Genomic DNA, 26,894 nt, shown 5'->3' on the forward strand with positions numbered 1-26,894 from the left:
ATGGGCTGGAGGAATTATACTGTGGAGACATAGTATACTGAGTGATTTGTACTGTACTAGTCGTGTTTCCTACAAAGGATGAGACATATAAAGAAGCTTAGCATTTACAGAATGAAGTTATGATAAAATATATCACAAAAGGTGAATTTCAGGATTGCACATGTTGGAGAAACTGGGTCCTCAATAATTGGACTCGGTGTATGTGAAGAGTCAGGTAACAAAACCCAGGTATGAAGTAGATAACAAGAACCAAAAAGAAAAACTGATTGCTTTCTCAGAGTTAAAAATTATCTTTGAAACATCACCTTCCCAAGTGGCCCTGGGATCATCTGTTTCCAAACAGTGGGATATTGCAAGTATGCCTGCCTGTGTTGGATATGGTCAGTGATCCAACTACTCAGCCACATTTTAGAGGACTCTCTTTAAATTAAAGTGCCATTTCCATTGATAACCCACTTGTTTAAAAGTATGCTCAGCATGAAAGAAAGAATATCTGTGGGTTGTGGGAGTTAGCTTCATATGCTCTGCTTCTGAATTCAAGACTTGTAATCTGTCTCTGCTAAGACTATAGAGGACTCCAATGAGAAGGCCAAATATGATTATAACTCAAAGGGAGTGTTCTAAAAGATGATGCGCAAACTTTCAGGGGAGAAAAAGCGTTTGGAATTTTATCTCTTAGCCACAGAGCCTCATCTCTGTAATAAGTGGTGGAAAATATAAAGAAGGGGATCACCCACAAACCTTAACTGTATTTCAGGTTGGGTTTCTGAGGCCGATCCAAGGTTTTGTCCATCCATGCACTCTTTGAATTGGCACGAATAGTGGAAAGGGGTTTTATTTTGAAATACAATCTTGGAAGTTGAGATACTGAAGAATCCTATAGTGTGCATTCCTTTGAATCTTTTCAAGTCAATAGTTCTCTCTTCGTAATGTGGGGGAAGGGGAAGAGATACTTTATGAAGCCATCAGTCAATAGAAATGGAAAACATTATTGGATAGATTTAAATGTATAACATACTCACTGGTGTAAGATGTTAAATGTGGCCTTGAATGTTGAATAGGCAAATATACCCATGTGTCAAGCCCTGGATACTTCCTTCCTTGCAAAGGAAAATTGAGTATTTTGGAGTGTTGGTCCATAAAGTAGCAATGGAAACTAAATGCAACTAAAAATCGATTAATAAGTGTGGACAGCAGCATCTGAAGACATCTCTAGGGAATCACAAGTGATGAGCCTGTCTGTGTGTACCAACATATGAAAAGTTCTGTCATCCTTGGTTTGTCTATGGTATGGGTCATCTTTTTCTTGATAAGAAGGTCCTCATAATTCCTGAAGGCTATATCAATACAGTTAGAGCAGGAATATGAGGAGGATGTGGTGAAAGGCTAAAAGGGTACTTTATGTTAAGAATTGCTACTTGGGGCAATACCCTTTCTCTCAAGCATACTGCAGAACTATGGGGAGGTCAGAATGAAAGGGCTCCCATCTGAGAGGTCCACTGGTCAGAATTTAAGTAAATTATAATAGTTGGGAGATGCTTCATTTTTAAGACTCAAAATACCCAGATGTTTACAACAAATATTACTAAAAATCACTGCCTGGGAATTTGCCATTAAAAATATATTTAATTTAAGATCTTGACTTTGTTGATATTGTTTTTAAGATGGGGAGAAGCAGGGGCAGTTTAGAACATGGGCCATTTTACTGGAGGGCAGACGTTGATGTAGAGTTAGAGATGGGATGAAAGTATTTGTTCATAAATGAAATGTTAGAAGACAGACTCAGAAAAGGGAGGCAGGAATAAACCAAAGCTAAATTTTATCCACCCCATGGAGATAAAGACCAGTCCTGGTTTTAACATCAGCAGGAAGCATTGTCAGAATTTTTCCCTCTTCATCTTGTTCAAGTGACAGATATTTTCAGCTGAAGGTGTTATAAGGTTGTAGGAGATTAAAAATAGGAAAAATAATTGTGGTTCACTTTATGGAGATAGAATAGGTTGAAAAATAACATTTAACCTGTTCATTTCGATTTTTATGATACAGAAAATATAACAGTTTCCATAAGATCAATGAACAAATTTGCTTTACTTAAAGAAAGATCGTAATGATTGACTAAAATTTAACTTTTAAGTTAGGTGTATTGTGTCATGTAAAAGAAAGGGATTTTTTGAGAAATCTCAACACCTTTTTTTTTTTTTTAAATTTCTTTGTCATAGAGATAAGAACATTTCTATCCTGTTATCTGCAGTAACTGATAGTTACTGGGTATTATGAGAAGATACATGGAGGTACTTTTAGCTAGAGTCCAACAATGGTAATATTTTAAATGAAAAAAAAATTGTCTCTGTAGTCCAGACCTAACTTTTCTCACAACTTCAGCGTCATTCACACCAAAACTTACAGTTTTGTACTCTTACATGACTCATTTTCAAGGGTCAGTTTACAACAAGGTTAGGTACTTCATATAAAACTCCCATATCATATTATTTTATTTTAAAAATATTTCATTTTTAACCATTTCATTAAAAGGACAGTGATCAAAATAAAACAAATAGATTTCAGGCATTAGTGGCAGTGCTTTAAGAAGATAATTTTTCATGGACTATTTCAATGGTATCTATCATATCACATATTGCGTTTTATTAGTGCTCTTGTCCAAGGAGGAATCGCGGAGGTATATTGTTTAATACGATGCCCTGAGTAGGCAGCATGGATTCTTTGTTTTTGAGTAGACAAATAAAACTCAAAACATACATAGAGAGATGTGGCTTGGGGTCTGTTGAGCATGTGCACAAAATAACACAAAGAATGTAAACTAGGGTTTATTGTCTGTATGTCTGTTATTTTGTAAAATAAAAATTGTATTTAAGGTGTACAACACAAAGATTTTATATACATATACATAGTGAAATGACTACTATTCTTGAGGTAATTAACATATTCTCTCATGTAGTTACCTTTTATGTGTATGTGTGATAAGGACCTAAAATCAATTCTTTTAGCAAATTTCCATAATGACTATAGTCATTATGATGTACATTAGATCTCAAGACCAATTCATCCTAAAAAAACTACAACTTTGTGCCCTATAACCGACATCTCCTCATTTCCTCTTCCCTTGGTAACTACCTTTCTACTCTCTCTATGTATTTGACATTTTAGATTCCACATGTAGGTGAAATCATGCAGTTTTTCTCTTTCTGTATTTGGCTCATTTCATTCAGTGTAATGACCTCCAGGTTCTTTCATGGTTGTTGCAAATCGCAGCATCTTCTTTTTTTTAAGGCTGAAAAATATTCCATTGTATGCATATATATCACAATTTCTTTATCCATTCAACAGATACTTAACTGTTTTCATATCTTGGCTGTTGTGAATAATGCTGCAATGAACATGGGAGTGCAGATATCTCTTCAAGGTATTGAGTTCATTTTTTTCGGATAAATACCAGAAGTGGGATTGCCGAATCACATGGTAGTTCTATTGTCAATTTATTGAGGAAATACCATACTACTTTCCATGTTGGCTGTAGCAATTCACATTCCCACAAACATGTACAAGGGTTCCCTTTTCTCCACATCTTGCCAATGCTTGTTATTTATTATTTGATAATAGCCATCCTAACATAGGTAAGGTGGTATCTCATTGTGGTTTTGATTTGCATTTCCCTGATTATTGGTGATGTTGAGATATCTTTTCATATGCCTGTTGGCCATCTGTATGTCTTCTTGAAAAAAATGTCTGCTCAGGACTTGGTTAATCTTAAAAACCTGGTCATTTGTTGCTTTTGCTATTGAGTTATATGCATTCTTTATATAGTTAGGATATTAACCCTTTATCAGATATATGGTTTGCAAATATTTTCTCCCAATCCCTAGCTTACCCTTTCATTTTGTTGATTGTTTCCTTTGCTGTAAAAAAGCTTTTAATTTGATGTAATCCTACTTGTTTATTTTTGCTTTTGTTGCTTGAGCTTTTGGTGTCAATTAAAAAAAATCATTGCCTAGACCAATATCAGGGGTGTTTCCCCTATAATTTCTTCTAGGAGTTTCTAAGCCTTAGAGTTTAGTCTTTAATTCATTTTGAGTTTATTTTTGTATATGTGTAAGATAAATGTATCTTTATTTTCTGTGGACCTGGGGGACTCTTGAATGCTGAGTCCTGTTGGATCACATAGCTAAGGAGTCAGTCCCTCAAGTGACAGCCATAAAAATTAAGGTGCTGGATATGTGGTCCAATTACTTTAATCCTCAGAGACAAGCTGGGAGTTGTGGGTTCTCTCCCAGTTGTAAGGAACTGTACTAGTAGTGGAGATTGTGCCACTGATGTGTCTCACTAATGTGTCTACCTGTTTTGATGTGGGTATTTTCTGTCATCCTATGAGTAGGAGTTGCCCCATTCCTTTTTGGATTTCTCTTGGAATGGATCTGTATGTAGGTGCTTATTTAGAGCATCCATGGGATGAGACAAAGTCCTATTCTGCCCCCTTGCTGACTGCCTTTCAGATTTTATTGTATATTAAAGGAGCATTAGGTACCTGGCAAAAAGGTAAGGTAGCCAAAGTTGTAATGAATAATGAGAAGAGAACACAAACAAATTTATACTGGAGGGAGAGCAAAATAGGACTCTTAACTGTAATAATTGTTCAACACTGGTTTTGAGGCAAGTAAATGTTTTCTCAGACTAATCATGATTAAAGAAAAGCAAAGTGAAGGGTGGTTGAGGAAGTATTATGATAAGCAGGAAAGAAGGAACTGTTGAAAGAATGGATCAAGTTTCGAGAAGGTAATTAAAGAAATTTATGAAAATGCATGTGTCTGAATCATGAATGAGTAGGGTGTTCCTGGGACTACTTGTTCTGTTTTGTTGTTTAAGAGGTAAGAGAATTAAAGCATAGATAGTCTTCATCTTTCTGCTCAGTGACCCTAATCTGATATCTGTGTGGGTTTTGGGATGGGCGGGCAGCTATTTCTGCCCTCAATCTCTCTTGCTGCATTTAGTTACTATTTTCCCTTATGTTGTAGGCTGCAAGAAAAGGGAAGTTGTGAGCAGGCAGTGATTCAAAATATTTTTTAAATCTTATGTATCCCTTTTTAATGTTCAAAAATGACATAATAATAACAAATTAGTTCTACTGAAAAAGTACTTCCTTCAGGGGGAAATAGGAGGAAACTCCATTCCAATGAACATCTATGCGAATTCATACTTTCTTTTCTGCCTTGGACAATGAAGAAGAATCCTTAAACATTTGTGTTTCTTTCCTCTCTGTATCAAGTCTTCTTTGCTTTCTTTTGAGCCCACCTACAAAGGTTAAATGATTAGTAGTGGTAAATTGAAAAGAGAAAAATAAAAAGAACAAGATACCGTTACAATACTTTTCCCTTTCTGATCCCACTGAAGGCAGAGAGACCAAAGGCCAAGAGGATTAAGGGCAATAACAAAAGCAAAAAGTCTTCAAAGCCCTCCCGTCCATTCCTGAACCTTCAGTTTTGTGGAAGCTTGCCTCCAATTTTATTTACGTTTGAATTTGTGGAGGGGATGTGTGGAGAAAATAATGTTTGCTACCTTATCTACTCCAAGGCAGAGGTCATGTTACTACTAATACTTCCTCTACTACTAGTAATGGTTCTCAAAGTACTTTCCTCATAAGTTACCTATGTTTGAGCTTAAATGTACTTGTGAGTGGGATGATATGCCTCTGTTTCATGTATAAAAGCTTGTCACGTAGCCCAAATCGCATAGCTGTAAATAAATAATAAATAAAATCAATTTTTAGAATCTAGGTTCTCTGATTCCAGATCTTTCCACAAGGATCTGACTTTTCCCAATATTTCCTTTTGTAATAAATGTACCATTTTTCATTATGATGGGATTAGTTGACATACGTAAAGTAGCTTTAAAAAACTTTCCAACCAAATTTTCTTCATTGTTTATCACTTTACCTACCATTGTCACCTACCAAACTCTACTTGCTCTGGAATCTGAGGTAAGTTTGTAAGATGTGAGATCCTAGAATTGCACTACATTATCTCCAGGCTTTAACAGGGTCTCCCTGAGACCACTTCCCGTCCTTATGAAGGTTCTGGCCTGATTCTGATGCAGAGTGGATATGTTGGGATAAAACCTTCCATCTTGGCCTGCGAATAGTCTGAAACATCTGGTAAAGGCTAGCCAATTGCATACAGTATGTATTCACTAAAATGGTTTTTTGATTCAACAGGTTCTCTTATCTCTGACCTTTTGCAGATTAATGATTCTCACATGTTTTTAATGGAAACAGATAACCAGACATGGGTGAGAGAATTTATTCTCCTCGGCCTGTCCAGTGACTTGTATGTGCAGGTCTTTCTCTTTGTTCTGTTCTTAGTCATGTACTTGGTGACAGTGCTGGGAAACTTCCTCATTGTTGCTCTGATCTGCCTGGACAGCCGACTCCACACTCCCATGTACTTCTTTCTCACCAACCTCTCCCTTGTTGATGTCTCTTATGCCACAAGCATCATTCCTCAGATGTTAGTGCATCTTCTTGCAGAACATAAAGCAATCCCATTTGTGAGCTGTGCAGCCCAGTTATTTTTCTCTCTAGGCTGGGGTGGGATTGAGTTTGTTCTACTGGCAGTGATGGCCTACGACCGCTATGTGGCTGTGTGCGACCCCCTGCGATACTCGGTCATCATGCATGGAGGGCTCTGTACTAGGTTGGCCATCACATCCTGGGTCAGTGGTTCTCTCAACTCTCTCATTCATACTGCCATCACCTTTCAGCTGCCCATGTGTACAAACAATTATATTGATCACATATCATGTGAAATTTTAGCTGTGGTCAGACTGGCCTGTGTGGACACCTCCTCCAATGAGATCATAATCATGGTTTCTAGCATCGTTCTGCTGATGACACCCTTCTGCCTGGTCCTCTTGTCCTACATCCAGATCATCTCCACCATCCTGAAGATCCAGTCCAGAGAGGGAAGAAAGAAAGCCTTCCACACCTGTGCGTCTCACCTCGCAGTGGTCGTCTTGTGCTATGGCATGGCCATTTTCACTTACATCCAGCCCCGCTCCAGCCCCTCTATTCTTCAGGAGAAGTTGATCTCTCTCTTCTATGCCGTTTTGACACCCATGTTGAACCCTATGATTTATAGTGTAAGGAATAAGGAGGTGAAGGGGGCCTGGCAGAAACTACTAGGGCAGTTATCTGGATTAACATCAAAATTGGCAACTTGATGAATCCTGAGCATTAGTTAGAGAAAGGAGCTTTGCCTGTGAGTTCTTTCACTTAACTCAGATATGGCAGGCATCACCTGCATTGTCCTGGCAACCAGGAAGGAGATGATGATACATGTCCTGGTGATGCTAGGTAGGAAGTTGAGTGGTTGGGTTGGGGTGTGGGCTGTGGGTATATTTTTATGTCACAGCAGCTGTTCAGTGGAGTAGAGGAGTGAACTTCTCACCCTTACTCAGTTTTCATTCATATGCAGTAATTGAGACAATAGCATTTACCACTTACAATTACTGAGAGTAATTGAAGACAATGCAATTTACTGTTTTGATTAGTCACATTGTGATCAGTGACCTATTCATGAGTCTTACCTTGGAACACAGGTTTTTATTCATCCACATTTTGTAAAAGATTATCATATTTCCATTGGGAACAAAATCATTGTCAATTTGAAGACTCACTTAAAATGTAAGTATATGTAGCCATATTCAGTAATTGAGTCATTGTTCGAAGAAAGTTGCTATCAAAGCTGATGAAGGTTTTTTGTGCTAGACCTACTACTGGATATAAAGACTATTTGAGTAATGGAAATAATTGAGTGGAGATAATAATTGAGTGGAGAAATATCAACTAAAATTTTTGTTTTACCCTGATAAGGTTATAACCAGGTGTTGTTTGTAGACAATGACATTATTGGTAAGAAAAATCTGAGGTCTAGTTACTGCTAATTTATTGCATATACATCAGCATTCATTCAAAGGTAAAAATTCTCTAATTCTGAAAATTCAGCGAACTTTTTCTCTGAAACTTTAGAAATAAAATAAGCAAATAAGCAATGAGATAAATGTATAAAACATCAAAGACATAGTTCATGTAAGAAAAACAGTTTCCTTAGGCAATCAGTGAAAGATAATGCAGCTTAGGGATACCTGGGTGTCTCAGTTGGTTGAACCTCCAACTCTTGATTTTGGCTCAGGTCATGATCTCATGGTCATGAGACTGAGCCCCTAGTTGGGCTCTACACTGGGAACAGAGCCTGCTTAAGATTCTCTCCCTCCCTTTGTGGCGCCTGGCTGGCTCAGTCGGTTAAGTGTCCAGCTTCGGCTCAGGTCATGATCTCACGGTTCATGGGTTCGAGCCCCGCATTGGGCTCTGTGCTGACAGTTCAGAGCCTGGAGACTGCTTTAGATTCTGTGTCTCCCTCTCTCTCTTCTCCTCCTCCACTCATGCTCTGTCTCTCTCTCAAAAATAAATTAAACATTAAAAAAAAAAAGATTCTCTCCCTCCCTCTGCCCACTCCCCCCTACAAAAAAATAAAAAATAAGAAAAATAATGCAGCTTTGATGTGGATTTGGGGTTATCAGGATAGGTCAGTCTGCTGTGCAGATGTTACTTTCAAGTCTCCATATTAAGAGCCTTCTTGTATATCCCCCCAGCTCAAAAACACAAACACAAGGCCCTACTCAACCTTTGTAAATTTAGTGAGTTAGCATCATCTGTGAGTGTACCTCACCTCTGACAATAAACCTCAGTAAGATAAAAGGGGGAGAAATGACTAAATGGAATTTGTGGGAGATAGAGGAGAAATAATATGATAATTGTGAATCTTCCGACTTTCTTCAAGAACCTCAAAATGGTGCCCTCCTTTTGTCCCTTTGTCTCTCCATTGAGTCTTTAATTCATATTTGGTTGATTTGTATTTGGGAGTTAATGATCAGGAGATGAAGGGTTTTCACTGGCACCTGTTTTCTCTGTGAAACAAGAAGAGGTGCCCATTGTGGAGAATGTAGAAGAGGAAAGGCAGGATTAAGAGGTGTGGGAATGGTGAAGGTTAAAACCCATGTGGGGTCTAGGAGAACGTGCCCCATTAGCTGTGGATGCCATTCTCTGGAATTTCATGCAGTATAAATTACAGGGTCATAATGGTCAAATTTTCCCTCTGATATGACCAACTTTGTCTTTGTTCTTAGCCTTCTCTAAAATAAAGTCACACATGATCATCCTGTGAGTATCAACTTTGTTGAAGACACTGCTGTAGGCATTGAGGGTATAAAAGTAGTGTTTAGATATGGCCATTGCTCAGGAAGTTTACAGTATTGTAGGACAGGGGTTGGGAAACTTTTTGTAATTGACCAGTTTGTAAATATTTTAGGCTTTGGGGACCACGCAGTCTACATCACAGCTACTCAACTCTGCCATTGCAGCACTAAAACAGCCATAGACAACACATAAAAGAATGAGTGTGGCTAGTACCAATAAATCTTAGTTTATGAACACTGAAATTTGAATTTTATAAGTTATTAAAATATTCTTTTAAACCATTTAAAACATGTAAAACACATCTTCTTCTTGTGGGCTATACAAAAATAGGCAGTGGGTCAAATTTGGCCTCTGGGCTCTAGTTTTTTACACTATTATAGAAGAAATAGTATAAAAAGGTAAAATTATAACACAAGGTATGCACAGAAAGAGCTCTGAAAATGCAAGGAAAGAAGGGATATTTTTTTCTTCTGGATGTGGAATGGGGTATAGGTGAAGGCTTCTTAGAGAAGATGAAGTAGTTCTCATTTGAGTTTCCATTTCATAAAGCATCTAATTTCTCTAAGTCACTTAGGCTCAATTACCTAAGATCTAAGGACTCCTTACTAATGGATAAATGGAGGAGATGAATCATGTATTGAGCACCATCTTTGGCATCTGTTGAATACAAATTGGATGATTTGTATTACTTCTTAGACCTTGAAGAATTTAACTACAGTGACTGGTCTGTAAGAACACATTCTTTTATATTCAAGCTGAAGCTTTCATTCTACTGTCCCTTATCCTGATACATGGGGCCATCAGGTGTCTCCACATTCATTTCATTAAAGTGCAGCATTTTCAGATCTAAACCTGCCCCTGTTAAATATAGTTGCACACTACCAAGTCAGTGTCCATATGGTTTGGTTGTCCTTTCAGCTCCATCATTGGGTTAGGCTGCTCTTTTTTTTTTTTTTTAAATATAATTTATTGTCAAGTTAACTAACCTACAGTGTTTATGGTATGCTCTTGGCTTCGGGAGTAGACTCCTGTGTTTCATCACTCACAACATCCAGTGCTCATCCCAACAAGTGTCCTTCTCAATGCCCATCACCCATTTTCCCCTACCCCCCATTCCCCCACTCCCTTCCACCCTCAGTTCTCCATGTTTAAAAGTCTCTTATGGTTTGCCTCCCTCTCTGTTTGTAAATATATATATATATATATATATATATATATATATATATATATATATATATATATATATATATATACATATACACACACACTTTTCCCTTTCCCCATGGTCTTCTGTGAAGTTTCTCAACTTCTGCATATAAGAAGTATTAGCCAACTACATTAGCCATTTGGTTGTCTTCTTTGGAAGAGTGTTTATGTCTTCTTCCCATTTCTTCACTGGACTATTTGTTTTTTGGGTGTTGAGTTTGGTAAGTTCTTTATAGATTTTGGATACTAACCCTTTATCAGATATGTCATTTGCAAATATCTTCTCCAATTCTGTTGCCTGCCTTTTAGTTTTGTTCATTGTTTCCTTTGCAGTGCAGAAGCTTTTTATCTTCATGAGGTCCCAATAGTTCATTTTTGCTTTTATTTCTCTTGCCTTTGGAGACATGTCAAGTAAGAAGTTGCTGCATCTGAGGTCAAAGAGGTTGTTGTCTATTTTCTCCTCTAGGAATTTGATGGTTTCCTGTCTCACATTTAGGTCTTTCATCCATTTTGAGTTTATTTTTGTTTATGGTGTAAGATAGCGGTCCAGTTTCATTCTTCTGCATGTTGCTGTCCAGTTCTCCCAGCACCGTTTGCAAAAGAGACTGTCTTTTTTCCATTGGATACTCTTTCCTGCTTTGTCAAAGATTGGTTGGCCATCCATTTGGGTCCAATTCTGCGTTCTCTATTCTATTCCATTGGTCTATATGTCTGTTTTTGTGCCAGTACTATACTGTCTTGATGATTATAGCTTTGTAGTACAGGGTAAAGCCTGGGATTGTGATGTGGGTTAGGCTGCTCTTGGTGAAGTCATATCTTCAATATCAGTTCCCCCCATCTGATAGAACATTTCTTTTATCAATTATATACACGTTACTCCCTGACTCCTTTAAGCCTTGTCTATCTTCCTCATCAAAGTGCAACAGGATATTAAACAAGTGCAATCCTGGAAAAAATTAAAAAACTTAAATAAGACTCAGCTTTATTTTCCATAACATGAAGAATAATAACCCCCTAGAGAAGTCTGAGTGGATGGAATGAAAAATTATATGTAAAGCACTTAGTAAAATGTCTGATACACAAAAATACTTGGTAACTGTCAGCTACTATCATTGTTTTTTTTTCTGATAGAGCATATTTCCCATATTCCGTCACTTTCTTTCCTCCTTGACTCTCTAAAAAATGTTTTAGAACTGTTGCCTAGTCCACCCAGAGCGATGTAAGGAGTCTGACACAAAAGTAGTTGCCAGCAAAGTGTTTCAAGAACATACCTCTGATTTTTGGCAACAAAGAACAAATTTTGTCTCGTGCCTTCTTAATGGGGGGAATACCCCCAAGAGGGCAAAAATTGGTCCTTTTGGCAGGGGTAAATATCTTAATTATTACAATGGTTATGGTCCTTTAAAGGGCCATGGTACATAAACAGATTATACACTATATATCTGTGCGGTTAAAATTTCATGGGGTGTGGGTGGTTAAAAAAAGATACCTGAAAAGTTTCCTGAGGTGGAAAATAGTGAATAAAAGATTAAGAAACACTGGTCTATCTATAGAGAATTATTTCTTGTTTGGGCACAATTATTCACAAGTGAATCATAAGCACAAAGACAGAAGACAAGTAGCCTAAGGTTAATTAACTATGGACTTGATGCCTGCCTCATCTGTTTTTGACTGTTTTGGTGTCCATTCATGGACCTTGTCTACTTTGACCTACTCTATCTAAGTAAATCCTTCTGCCCAATTGGTTCCCACACCTATTTTGGGTCTGTATAATCTCATGGGTGTAGACAATAGAATGTTGCTGAATGAGTTCATCCTGCCTTGGGACCTGAGTCACTGGAGAGTCTACTATGTTCCTGGCCATGTGCCTGATGGCAGTGCTGTGATACTTCATCAAGCCCCTCTGAGCAGCCCAAACACCTGGCCAGCTATATATATATATACATATATATGTATCTGTATCTGTATCTGTATGTGTATGTGTGTATGTGTGTGTATATTTACTAAATGGCTATGTTTTGTGGGGTTCTATATGATAGCACTGTTCACACATGCTTATTCACTTTTTGGGAACCCAAATATCTAGGAAGTTTTATAGGGGATATTCAAATTCCCATCAGTCTATAAAATAGGATTTAAATCAAATTCACAAAAATCTGAAAGAACAGAGCAATCTTTGCTGGCACCTGTGCTAAACTTACAACTTATAAATTTTAGAGGCCTCCTAAGTCTAGTAAGTTTGTGTTGACACCTCTCCTCAAAATATGGAAATGATTATTCACATAGTACAGAGGAAGAGGTTGAATTTCACATATATATAACTTGTGTGAGTTCAGACAGCTAGCAATCTACACTTAGTGCCTGGATTTGGTGCAAATGTGGCTTGTCTGATTCCAAAGGCATTGTAAATTTAAACAAGGACACCCCTCTTGGGATATCAGCTGCGTGGATCAACATTTAGCTGGAAGATGTGAAAATCTCACAGAGCCATAATGTTACTATTATAGTTAGGATAGTTACAGTTTAAAGTAATAAAGTCCAAAAAAAATTGATATAAGCAAAACTGACAAGTAAGTAAATGAAATACTATAACTGTGGAATATAGTCCCGAGCTGGTATCTGAATAGCTGAATCTAGAATCCAGAGTGTTTTGAAGTATGTCTATCTTTTTGTTTTTTCCTTTCAGGCTTGCTTTTCTCTGTGGCCTTATTCTATTCTATGGCTCATAGATTTCCTCCATGAGGTACAAAAAGTAAACTTGGAGGCCCCAGATATACATTATGACATGAGAGACAAAATCCTGACTTGTCTGCCAGCTCCAGCAGAAAAGTCTCAGAGATGGGCTTGAATTGGCTTAGGCTAGATCATGGGGCCCTCCCTCATCTAAGCTCTCTGTCAGAGTTATGAGGCACTTTGATCATTCATTAACATATTTCATTGACTTGAATCATTGTGACTTATGGAAGCTTGTTTTTATCTCTTCATATACTTCATTTTGATAAGTGTTCCATGCACACTTGAAAAAAATGTACTTTGTTATTGTTGATTGGAATATTCTATAAATGTCAATTAGGTCAAGGTTGATAATGTTGTTCAAGTTTTCAGTTTCCTTACTGATTCCTTACTCTTCCCTTACTTATGCTTGTTCTATCAACTATTAAGAGACAGGTATTAAAATGTCTAACTGTGGATTTGTCTATTTCTTCTTGCATTTCTGTCAGTTTTTGCTTTACGTGTTCTGAAGCTCTGTTGTTAAGCACCCAAATATTTATGCTTGTTCTGTATTCTCCATTAATTGAACCCTTTATAATTCAGAATAATGGAATGCCTTTCCTTATCCCTGGTAATGTAACATAGAAACTCCAGGTTTCTTTTAATTGGTGTTAAAGTCCCTAAGATCAAAAGAAACACCATATCTCAGGGATCCCTGTCCTTCATTGCCTGATATCCAGTGAAAATTGTTGTTTTGCATATTTTGCCCTCATCTGTAGTTGTTCAGGTGCAAGGATAAATCCAATCCCTCTTTCTCTGTCTTGGCTAGAAACAGAAGTCTTTTCTTAGGTTTTTAAAACCTACTTCAGATTCTGCAATCATTTTTCTTACTGTGACAAATATCATGAGGAAACATGTCTGAGAACTCAAAATAGTTACCAAGATCCTTTGACTTTTCTCCATTGGGATTCAGGTTAATCTGGTTCTAGAAACTGTGCTCTGACCCATTGTCCCACACTGCTTCTACAATGTTTTATTTCTAGTGGTGAGAAGATAGGACATCTCACCTTCCAGAGAACCTCTACCTTCCAGAACTTCCTAAACCAACCACTTCCCAGATATATATATATATATATATATATATATATATATATATATATATACACATACACACACACACACACATATATATATATATATATATATATATATATATATATATATATATATATGGGAAACACTTCCATAAAGCTATGTTACTCTGTGAGTTTCTGACTCCTATTTTCTGCAGAAGGTGTATATATCAGATAAAGTCTCACTAAAGAGTTTACCATTATTTTTTGCAAAACAAATTCTATTTTGACTTTGATTTTCTTAAAAATCAGAAGCTATAACTGTACAACAAAGACATTTTAAAAACACAAAAACTTTGACTTGATTTTACTGTGATACAAGAGAGTTTTATGTAACAGTGGGTGGGGATATTGTGTTGTTATTTGGGAGATTTTTAATAAAGTTAGGCATATTAAATATAATGCTTGGGATGCCTGGGTGGCTCAGTCTGTTAAGCATCCCACTCTTGATTTCAGCTCAGGTCCTGATCTCACGGTTGTGAGATCAAACCCCATATTGGGCTCTGTGTTCTGTGTGGAGCCTGCTTAAGATTCTTTCTCTCTCCCTCTGCTGCCCATCCCACCCCCCGCTTGCTCATGCATGCTCTCTCTTTCCCTCAAAAAAACAAATAAAAATTAAAAAATTAAATATAATGTTTCTTTTGTTATTAACAACGATTTACACAAAATAAAAATATTATTAAAAAAATAGGTGTTCTACAAAACCTACGATTCAAAAAAGCATGGTGATTCTGGAGGAGGCTAGATCTAAATCCCTAAATCCCTGGGTGATTTGGGGCAAGGTGTTCCATCTCTCTAACCTCTTGTACAGAAAACAACTTTTAAAAGAAAAATCAGTGCCTGTAGGTATGGGTATCAGCATTAGTTGTGTTATTGTAAATTTGGGCAATATTACTTTGTATTAGGGGAGTTTTCATTTTTGAAGTGTTTGTTAACTATTATCTCATTCTGTAGTTTCATTAATTCACTGTAAGAACGGCAGTTACAGAGTACCACCAACTGGGTGGCTTCAACAGCAGAAATATATTTTCTTGCAATTCCAGATTCTAGAAGTCTGAGATCAAGGTCTTGACAAGGTTACTTTCCTTGGAGGCTTCTGTCTTTTCTGTAGGTGGGTGTCTTTTCCCTGTGTCTTCATATAGTCTTCCCTCCCTGAATGTGTGTTTCTTAATTTTTTCTTAGAAGAACCCCAGTCACATTGGATTAGGGCCCACCTTACCTTAATCACCTCTTTAAAGACCCTGCCTCCAATATAGTCACAGTCTGAGGTTCTGAGAGTTAAGATTTCGACATATGAATTTGGAGGGGACCAGTTCAGCTCATAACATTCTTATATTCAACAAAGATTAGTGCCATGACTGTTACAACCCCATTCCTTTATGCTTTACCCACTAAGGTAGGGAGAACTGGCATTGTTATTCCCACTCAAAATATGAGAAAACCAGTATCAGAAGAGAATTTGGAAAGGCTACAAAGAACTTAATTTGAGTGGTATTTTAGTTTCTGTAGAATTGCTGAGGCTTATTAAAAGATAAGAAAGATCTCTTAAGGATAAGAAAGGTCTTATAGATAAGAAAAACTCTTTGAAATAAAATTTCATCACAAGCAGTTTTACAGAGATGCAATTTTGCTCAGGGCTATCACAAATACTAAGTGGTATCTAATTATTATTTAGGTATTTTATAAGTACTGTATAAGAACTCTCTATGTGTACTTACTAAACACTAAGTGTTAAGTACTATTACTAGAGGTCAAGTGAAAGTCAACTTTGTGATAATTTGTGAGCACTTAGAGATCCATAAGGAGACACTTAAGAGGAAGGAGAGGATGTGACTGAACAAGTCCCTTGCACTTCTTGATTTTCCTTATTTTTTTTAAAGAAAAGGGCATGATTGAATGGCACATATATAGAAATTAGGAAGAAGAGCCGATTCACTCAAAGATGATAATTTGATTATCATAAACTTATGTGTTGTACACATGAAATAAATGTAGATATCATGTGACCCAACTTTCTAGTCAGTAGAAGGTTAATAATTGGACTTACAGCTTGGTAAGACAACATGTTCCAACTAGTAAATCTCATCCCTTCAGAATAAGAAGTCCCATGCAGGGCATATCCATTGCCGAGCAAAACTTGGGTTTGATTACATTTTTTTACTCTCCCCTCTCTCTGTGTTATACAATTGAGTTCCAGAGTGAAGTAGGATTGAAATGATTCTGTTTCATGGAAGTTTGATAGATCACACCCAGATAGCTATCTTTGAGGAAATACTTTAAATGTAGATTTTATTTCTCTAAGGCTTTGGGATTTTTTTCAGGATATTTTATATTCCATCAGCTTTCGGTAAGTTATATTTTAACAGAAATTTGTCCTTTAAGTTTTCAAATTTATTGATGTAAATGTATTCATATTTTTGCTTTTTTTCCTCTGAATGTCTACCAAATTTGTACTTATATCCTTTTTTATTCTACTATTATTTTATTCTGTATTATTCTCCTTTCTCAAAATTATGTTTATTGATAGATATTTTACACATAGCAAAATTCATTCTTTTAAAGTGTATAGTTATCTAATTTTTGACAAATGTTTATAGGTCATAACAAGGTTATATGGGTCATAAACAAGATATAGAATAGTCCCAAACGTTTCCTTGTTGCTGTGTGTGGTCAATGCCCTCTCCACTCCAGCCCCAGGCAATTGCTGATCACATTTCTGTTCCTATAATTTTGGCTTTTCCAGTATGTTAAATAAATATAATCATAACGAAGGTAGCCTTTTGTGCCTGTCTTCTTTTACTTGCAATAATACCATCAAAATTCTTGCATACTGCTGTATATAGCTGCAGTTTATTTCTTTTCATTGCCAAGTAGTGCTCCATTGTGTGGATGTACCACAGTCCGCTTATTCATTCACCAGTTGATAGATATTTGGGTTATCTCCAGATTTGAGCAATTATGAACGAAAGTAATATATGTGTTAGGGTATAAGTCTTTTTGTGGACACATACTTTTAATTTTTCTTGGGTAAATTCTTACAGGTGGGGTTGCTGGAATATAAGGTAAGTGTATACTTAACATTATAAAAAACTACCAAACTCTTACGTGGCTATACAATTTTGCATTTCCACCAGAAGCACGCAAGAGTTCCGTTTGTTCCACATCATTATCAGAATTTGGTATTGGCAGTTCTTTTATTTTTTCATTTTTATTTTTTAATTGCATTTTCTTGATGCACTGATATCAGGTTCCACTTAATTTTTTAATTATTATTTAAAAATTTGTATTAGAGAGAGAGAGCATGAGCAGGGGAGAGGGACAGAGGAACAGAGAGAGAATCTTAAGCAGGGTCAACGTTCAGCACTGAGGCCAGTGCGGGGCCTGACACAGGGTTTGTCACAGGGCTCGATCCCATGACCCTGGGATCATGACCTGAGCTGAAATAAAAAGTCGGGCATCCAACTGACTGAACCACCCAGGTGCCCCAGCAGTTCTGTCGATTTTAGGCATTCTAACAGATGTGTAGTGGCATCTCGTTACGATTTTACTTGCAATTTCCTAATGGCTAGTGATGTTGATCATCTTTCATTTGCATACTTGCCATATAGATTCTCCTTTTATTTCTTTTGCTTTCCTTATTGCATGACTAGAATCTACAGTACAATGTTGAATGGCAGTGCTGAGGGTAAACATCCTTGATTGTTTCTGATCTCAGAGTGGAAGCATTTAATCTTTCATCATTAAGAATGATGTAAATTATTAGAACTTTGTTTTTTTTTTCAGATTGAGGGAAGGCACCTCTATTTCTAGATTAGTTTTTATTATTAATAAATGATAATAATGAATAATAATAAGCTTTTATTGTTAATGAATATTGAGTTTGATTTTGAACTAGTTTTTGGACTTAGAGAAAATTTGCAAACACAGAACAGAAAGTTTCCCCTAATGTTAACATCTTGCCAAAACATAGTATATAACAAAATTAAAAAAGTAATAAAAAAGTAAATAGCATAACCACAAAGTCAACATTGGTGCAACTAAATATTAACTAATTTCATTTTTAGCTAAAGTATAATGCTTAAAATAATTTCATCAGTTTTCCCAATAATTGTTTTTTGAAAAATTTCAGATGCTATGCAGGATTTCACATTGTATTTGCTTGTAATTTATCTTTAGTGTTTATCATTCTGCAAAAGTTCCAGTCTTTCCTTGTCTTTCTGTCTTGACACATTTTTTTTCTTTTTTTAATATGAAATTTGTTGTCAAATTGGTTTCCATACAACACCCAGTGCTCATCCCAACAGGTGCCCTCCTCAATACCCCTCACCCACCCTCCCCTCCCTCCTACCCCCCATCAACAGTGTGGAGGTTCCTCAAAAAATTAAAAATAGATCTACCCTATGACCCAGCAATAGCACTGCTAGGAATTTACCCAAGGGATACAGGAGTGCTGATGCATAGGGGCACTTGTACCCCAATGTTTATAGCAGCACTCTCAACAATAGCCCAATTATGGAAAGAGCCTAAATGTCCGTCAACTGTCTTGACACTTTTAAGGAGTACTGATCAGTTAAATGTTGTACTAACTTGCATTTCTGTGATAAACTCAACTTGGAAATAATATACTATTTTTTTATGTTTTTATTTAAATTCCAGTTAATTAATATGCAGTGTAATATACAGTGTATATACAGTGTAATATACAGTGTAATATACAGTGTAATACAGGGGTACAATATAGTGATTCAACACTTCCCTACATCTGCTGGTGGTCATCATGATAAATGCATTCCTAAATCCCCATCATCTATTTAACCCATCCCCCACCCACCTCCCTTTTGGTAACCCTCAGGTTGTTCTCTAGAGTTAAGAGGTTGTTTCTTGCTGAAACCAATACTACACTATATGTTAACTAACTTGAATTTAAATAAATTAAAAAAGGAGTTTAACACTCCTCTTAGTTTAACACTCTCTCTTTTTTTCCTTTTGCTCATTTGTTTTGTTTCTTAAATTCCACACATGAGCAAAATTATATGGTATTTGGTCTTTCTGTAACTTCACTTAGCATAATACTCTCTAGTTCATCTGCATCATTGCAAATGGCAAACATTTCATTCTTTTTTATCACTGAATAATATTCCTCTGTGTGTGTGTGTGTATGTGTGTGTGTGTGTGTGTGTGTAGATGTCTTCTTTGTCCACTCATCAGTTGATGGACACTTAAGCTGTTTGTATAATTTGAATATTGTAGATAATGCTGTTATAAACATAGGGGTGCATGCAAGTAATATTACATATTTTTTTTCTACAACTGCTTTAATAATTTCATTTTTGTTGTTGCTTTTTGGAATCTTGATAATGTAGAATTTTGATAGTGTAGTACTTTGGGGTTTTTTTCTTTTCTTTTCTTTTTTTTTTTTTTTACTTGGGGTTTGTTGACCCACTCAAATATGGAGGTTCATTCTCATCATCATGTTTAGAAATTTGGGGTTAATATTTTAAAAATATTGGTTATGTTTTTCCCTATACCCCATCTTTTCCCTTTTCCTTTTGTGACCCTGATTTCATGTTTGTTATTTCTCATAGCTTATTGAAACATTATTCAATTTTTTCAGTCTTTTTTTTTTCCTCTTTTATTGTGGATGGGTTGTTTTGCTATGTCTGCAAGTCCTCTAACCTCTTTCTCTGCAGAGTCTAATCTGCTATTGATTGCATCTAGTCTATTTTTCATTTTAGATATTGTCAGTTTCATCACTTTATAGTTTGAATTGAGTGTTTTTATATCCTTGGTTTCTTTCCTCATTGCTTAGGTTTTCCTCTGTCTTCTTGTGAAGACAGAAATATTTCATGTGTAGTATGCTTGTAATGACTACTGCAATGTGCTTGTATCCTAAGTATATCATTTGTGTCATTTCTGTATGTATTTCCATTGACTTATTTTTCTCCTCATTATGGTGTATTTGGGTTTCCTTCCTTTGTGCTGTAGCCTAGACACTCTCCTGCCTCTTTGCATGCCTGGAATTATTTTTTATGAATTATAAACATTGTGACTTTTATATTTTGGGGTGTTGGGTCATTTTTCTTTCTTTTAAATATTTCTGTACTTTGTCCTGAGAGGCAGTTAAGTTGTTGGCATTTGTTTGGTCTTTTGAGGATTTCTTTTAAGGGTTGTTAGGTTAGATCCAGAAGCCTGAAGTGTGGGATCAACTTGTACCACTACTGAGATTATATTTTTCTGAAGGCCCTATTTGATGTCTTGGGTGTTAGACATCTTTCCATTTGGCTGGTGAGAACATGAAATGTTCTGAGCCTTGTGTTACCTCTAGAGATCATTCCGTTTACTTCTTTCTGGTGGTTCTTGCCTTGGTCTTGACAGATTCCTCACATTCACACAAAGATTAGCAAATCAGCAAAAGATATAAAGATACCCATCTTCGGGTAACACAAATTCTGTCTCTTTGCAGCTCCCTCCTCTTTGGTACTCTGTCCCAAACTATGAACTATCTTTTCAATTTAGAAGATCACAGATTCTGTTTGGGTTTCCTCTCCTCATCCTGTGGCCTGGATATTCTTTCCAGGCAGTGAGAGGGGGCATTTGTGGCTCACATCATTTGCTTCCCTTTTCTTGGTCATCCCTGTCCTGTGCTGCCTGTTGTCCAGTGTATGAAAACCATTGCCTGATATATTTTGTTCAGTTTTCTAGTTGTTTAAGGTAGGGGAATAAATACTATCCCTTTTATTCCATTATAGCTGGAAACTAAATTCACAATGACTTTTCATATTGATTTATTTAATTTAAAAAACATACCTAATTATTGTGTTGATTGTAATAATTTATCTATAGATTCTTTTGAATTCTCTACATAGAAAATTATATAATCTGCAAATAAAACAACAGAGCTGTTACTTCTTTCCAGTCCTCATATTGTTATATTTTTTAGCCTGTCTTCTTGCATTGACTAGGACCACCAGTATAATGTTAAATAGAGATGAGTATAAGTAGCATTATTTGTTTCTGAATTTACAGGGAATTCTTTCAAAATAATCACAATAAGTAGGATATTTACCCTATGTGCATTTATGAGATAAGTAAGTTCCATACTTTTTTAAATCATGAGTTTATGTTTAAAATAATTTTCTATATCTATTAATATGATAGATATTAATATGATAATATAATTTTTTCTTCTCTTAATTATTAATCAGATTAATAACATAAATAACATTACTAATGAGCTTAATTATTAATGAGCTTAATGAAACCAAACTTTCCTTCTTGTATAAAACTGACTTTGTCATATCAGTAATGAAGGCAATGTAATATTTCTCTAACAATAGATAAATAGACCAATGGGTCGGAAAAAAGAGTCTAGAAACCAACCTACACATTATTTATATGAGGAAAGAATGGTCTTTCAATAAAATTGGATATCCACATTGAAACACAATAAATTTGGTCTCCATCTCAAATAATACATAGGCATAAATTCCAGATATACCGTTGATTTAAATGTGAAAAGTAAAACATTAAAGTTCCCAAAGACTACATTGAAGAATACCTTCATGATTTGGGTCGACAAAGATTTCTCACTCAAGAACAAAAAAGCAGTAACTATATGAAAAACAATTAATAAATAGAAACTACACTAAAATTAAGAGCATCTCTTCATCAGGGGCACCATTTGAGAATAAAAAAAACACATGTGGGAGAAAACGTTTGTGATCTATATAAACAACAGACTCATATAAAAAATATCCAAAGAACTAAAATCAATAAGAAAAAGAGAGATAATCCGATAGAAAAACAGGCAAGAAACTGAACACACACCTCAGAAAATGGAATCTTCAATGGCCAATAAATATTTAAAAATATGCACAGACTCATTAGTTATCAGAGAAATGTAAAATATAATCACAATGAGATACTACTCTGTGCCCACCAGAATGGTGAAAATGAAGAAGACTGACATTCCAAGGATAAAGTTTAGACCAAAAGAAATCTTCACACATACATAATTGGTGGGAATATAATTGGCACAACTGTTTTGACAATATTAGCTGAAGACAGACCTGCACATAATCCATGATGCAGCTATTGCACTTCTAGGTAGCAGAAATGGATATATATGACAAAACTATCATGTGTGTGTGTGTGTGTGTGTGTGTGTGTAAGAGAGAGAGAGAGACAGAGAGAGAAGGAGGGGAGGATGTTCCTAGCCATATTATTTTCAATAGCCACAAACTAGAAACAACCTAAATGTCTATCAATAGAATGGATATATATTTTGAGATGCTTAAACTGGCTTGTAGATTTGTGTTATATTTGCAGAATATGAGAGCAGACATCTAGATACAAGAATAGTCAAATAATTTGATAGTGTCCAATTAAAAGCCTTCCAATAGTGAGACAAAAAGGGGAGAAGTCTCACCAAATAGTTGTATCAGTTGGGAAGAGAATATCTGTCCATAGCTCATGTACAACTTCAGAATCATGTTATAGGAGATGTTGCTTGAAGGGCTCCTCAGTGATCCCTAAATAATTGGGCACTTTGGGTCAAATGGTCTCAATCCTGGGTGCATGGACCAGAAAGTCATGGGCAAGTTGTAACTCTCTCAGAGGGAAACTGCAGCAAAGACAGGAAAGTGTCTCCAGAGGAAACTGAGGCTTTGGATTCTCTTCTCGTGTTCCTGGGTCAGGACAAACTAAATTCTTATTTGTAAATTCTTTTGAAAAATAAGTGAGAGTCTCAGGTGAGGAAGTCACCATTCAGAGAAGTAATAGAAGCCTAATCACCACAGCATAATTGGCCCATAGAGGTTGTCTCTCCAAGGAAAGAGAAAGTGACTTCTTCCAAATCCCACATCTTACCCATCTCTGCTCTTCCTGGGGGCAATGATGACCTTCCATCCTGGAGGTAAGGTAGTCATGCTCAGAGGTGTTCTACTGGGTTCTTAGGGCCAGCAGTCAGGGAACCCAGGGTTTCCTTCACACACAACATCTTCCTTGCCTCATGTGGCAATTGGATTGAATCTGGTTACCAGAGACAAAAATGTCTCATTTTGGCAATCGGTTTAGAGAAAACATATATTTTTAATTTTATTAAAAAATTTATTATTATTAAGTTTAACATTTTAATTCCAATATAGTTAACACATAGTGTTATGTTATCTATAGATATAGATCTATATGTATCTATATCTATATGTATAGATAATATAAAGAATATATATTCTGGGTAGTCAAACTGAGGAGAAAGTTCTTTCAGATACCTCTGGGAAATGCAGCATCTAGCATAGGGTTTTGGCTGCATCCAAAGGGATCACTGGGCTGAGCCACCACAGGTCATATCCCCTGCACCATACTGCACCCCTTGGCACCTGCCCACTCCTGGAAATCTGCACCAGCAGACAGGTTTGTGCTAACCAGCGTTCTGAAATGATGACGGTCATAATGTGATTTCATCTAGATAGCTGGCTTCAAACTTTCTATTGCGCCAGCAGAAACCATGCTAAGCATGGGTGTTTCTATTTGTAATCCACACCTTCCTGGGCCTTTAAGGAAGGCCCTGACCTTTAAAAATCAGGCATTACTACATTTAAAAGTCAAGCCCTTAAGTAGTTATCAGTTTTTGAGAAGTGAAAGACTCAAACCTCTAAGAGATTTTTTTAATCAGATTTTTAAGCAAATTCTCCTTATTTGGTACCTGAGAATACATTAATCCTCGGATACCTCCAGCACGGTTTTTTGTTTTTGTTGTTGTTGTTGTTGTTGTTTCTTGTAGCCCTCTGCTGGTCAAGTTCCTCCATTCACCTTCCCAGGACTAGCTCATGAAATACTATCTGTAGAGGGTCAAGTTCCATTGATGGTCCCAGATACAGAGTTTTCCCCTTTAAGGTCGCTTGTGTCTCTCCTTGGTACCCAAGTACTTTGGCCTTGATACCTTTGTATCCCAATTTTTCCTTTTTCATTAGGGCTAAAGAAATATGTTTCCTCCTTCTTTGATAGAAACATTACAAAGTGACTTGCTTACCTCTTGAAGCTCTGGAGTAAATTCTAAAGAATTAAAGAACACTTTGTACTTATATCCTTTCCCCTCGTTGTAACTTGCATAAATTATCTCTTAGTGTGAGTATGGTTTATTAGGCTTGGTTTATTCACAGGTAAAGATTTGCATTCATATGCAAATGACCACAGACCCTTCTCTGCTGGCTAATCCCAGCATCTCAGGCACCCTATTTATCTGTGGTTAGCTGCATTTACTGTCACGAGTACCCTTCACAAAAAGTGTGATTTTCATCACAAATGGCATTATCTGATCACAGACAGCAAGCAGATAATGTCTCCTTGGGACAGCTGTGCATGAGTTTGACTTTCTCTACCCAAAGGGCAGAGTAATTAGGGGGACAGAGGATGTGGGAAATTGAGAGTAGTTCATGAGGTTTTTGGAAATGACTTGTGATTTGAGTAAGGTGCAAACAAGATTCATGAGTTCTAAAGAGAATTTCTGAATACTAGAGCCCTTGAACTTTCTGAAATACTGATACGTCAGCAGGATTACAGAGTTTGGAGATGTTATTGAGCAGACTAGAGTATCACCTTCTGGTCATGTAAGTTATGGTAGGGGGAGCATTAGCACAAGGGTGCGATAAGACAGTTTCCTAAGGAGGAAAAATAGTCAAATATCTCAGATGAGGATAAAAGAAAAGATAATCAACAGTCTTTTCATTGAATTAATTCTGGTTAACTATGTTCCATCAGAGAACAGACTCCAAACCCAGGATCACTACCCAGGATACATACAGAGTCAGCAGAATGTGCAGCCAGTTTTTCATTATGTCTTAGTTAATAGGCTAATATATGTGGCAAGTATTTGAGTGCCTGTCATTTCTTAGGGAAGCTACTTAATGCATCTTTGACTTTGATTTGTTTCTTCCCAGTCATACCCGTGCTATGCTACTCTTCCAAAGGAGGAGGAAAAGAACATTGCAGATTCTTTCCTCTTACCCTCTCACAAAGATAAGACAGATGAAGATTTTCCAAAACAGAGGCTGATCACCCAAGGCCTTCACTCTTTATTTCACTGACTGTGAAATGCAATGTTTTCTTTTTTTTTTTTTTTTTTGCTGCTGAAAAATCTGTTTTATATTTGCTACCTTCTAACTTGCAACCTAAAACTTCTGATTTTAAAATGGTGAAAATTGAGTTTTTCATTTGCATAGATACTCTGGAAGTAAAATGGTAAATTAAAAACTACAGTTAATGCCTGTTAGGCTCCATTCAGTATGGATTTTGAGGTAGTAAGGAGGGGATACTGGTATCCTACAAAGAAGTAAACAAACTCCTTGTTTAGGAACTGGCCCTAAGAAAGAAAAGGATGTTTTCATTAATCTTTTTAACTCAAATGTCTAAGCATTTTAATAAAAACTTTCCTATTTAAGGAAGGAGAAGCATTTTCTCCTTCCTTGAATTGAGCCATATCAATGGGTTCTATTGTGGTCCCAAACCCTGAAGGAGACATATAATCTGGGAAAGCACACAATGCAATGTTAGATGGCTTTCGGTCTGAATGACCTCATCAGCCCCTCTGCCACCTTAATTATCTGGTATTTATTGGTTTATAACTTGGATTTGGTCCTCAGAGGCTCATGGGCAGGGAAAACCAGACCTGGATGAGTGAGTTCATTCTGCTGGGGCTGTCCAGATGCTGGAACACTCAGGTCTCCCTCTTTGTCCTTTTCCTGGTCATGTATCTCGTGACTGTGCTGGGGAACTTCCTCATCATCCTCCTTATCAGACTGGACAGCAGGCTACACACACCTATGTACTTTTTCCTCAGTGTCCTGTCATTTGTGGACATCTGTTATACCAACAGCACCGTCCCACAGATGCTTGTTCACTTCCTGTCAGCCCGGAAGTCCATCCCGTTCCACAGCTGTGTGCTCCAGCTGTTTATCTCCCTGGCCATGGGCAGCTCCGAGTTTTTCCTGCTGGGAGCCATGGCCTATGACCGCTATGTGGCGGTGTGCCACCCGCTGTACTACACAGCCATCATGCATGGGGGGCTTTGCCTGGCGCTGGCTACTGGCTGCTTGGGGGCTGGCTTCATGAATTCACTGATGCAGACAGTGATCATCTTCCAGCTACCTTTGTGCCATAATGTCATTAATCACTTTGCCTGTGAGATGTTGGCTGTGCTGAGGCTGACCTGTGTGGACATCTCCTTCAACAAGGTCATGGTGGCCATCTCAGGATTTTTGGTGATCATGCTTCCCTGTTTTCTGGTTCTCTTCTCCTATGCTCCTATAGTTGCTGCTATTCTGCATATCCGCTCCGCCCAAGGACGCTGCAAAGCATTTGAGACCTGTGCTTCCCACCTCACTGTGGTTTCCATGTGCTTTGGAACAGCCATCTTCACATACTTGAGACCCTCTGCTGGCTCCTCAGCAGAGCAAGAGAAGATGGTCGCTCTCTTCTACGCTGTGGTGACCCCGATGCTAAATCCCTTAATCTACAGCTTGAGGAACAAGGAGGTAATGAGCGCCCTAAGAAGACTGTTGGGAAAATTAAGTGAAAAAAAGTGA

At 36.9% G+C, this 26,894-nt stretch overlaps 2 protein-coding genes and 1 long non-coding RNA gene across 3 annotated transcripts; 2 read left to right on the forward strand and 1 right to left on the reverse strand.

Annotated features, from left to right (window-relative positions):
* The first annotated feature begins 6,273 nt into the window (after positions 1–6,273).
* On the forward strand, positions 6,274–7,227 carry LOC122213576 (olfactory receptor-like protein OLF3). The gene has a single exon (XM_042927653.1). It carries the CDS (start codon positions 6,274–6,276, stop codon positions 7,225–7,227), a length of 954 nt encoding a protein of 317 aa, XP_042783587.1.
* A 4,113-nt stretch (positions 7,228–11,340) lies between these two features.
* Positions 11,341–24,486, reverse strand: LOC122213578. The gene is made up of 3 exons (XR_006199592.1): positions 24,344–24,486; positions 23,182–23,343; positions 11,341–11,414 (listed from the first exon to the last, which is right to left on the reverse strand). It is a non-coding gene; the product is annotated as an uncharacterized LOC122213578 (long non-coding RNA).
* Positions 24,487–25,958: 1,472 nt separating this feature from the next.
* On the forward strand, positions 25,959–26,894 carry LOC122213579 (olfactory receptor-like protein OLF3). The gene has a single exon (XM_042927654.1). It carries the CDS (start codon positions 25,959–25,961, stop codon positions 26,892–26,894), a length of 936 nt encoding a protein of 311 aa, XP_042783588.1.

Source organism: Panthera leo, chromosome A2 (genome assembly GCF_018350215.1).
Source record: "Panthera leo isolate Ple1 chromosome A2, P.leo_Ple1_pat1.1, whole genome shotgun sequence".
NCBI classification, from domain to species: Eukaryota; Metazoa; Chordata; class Mammalia; order Carnivora; family Felidae; genus Panthera; species Panthera leo.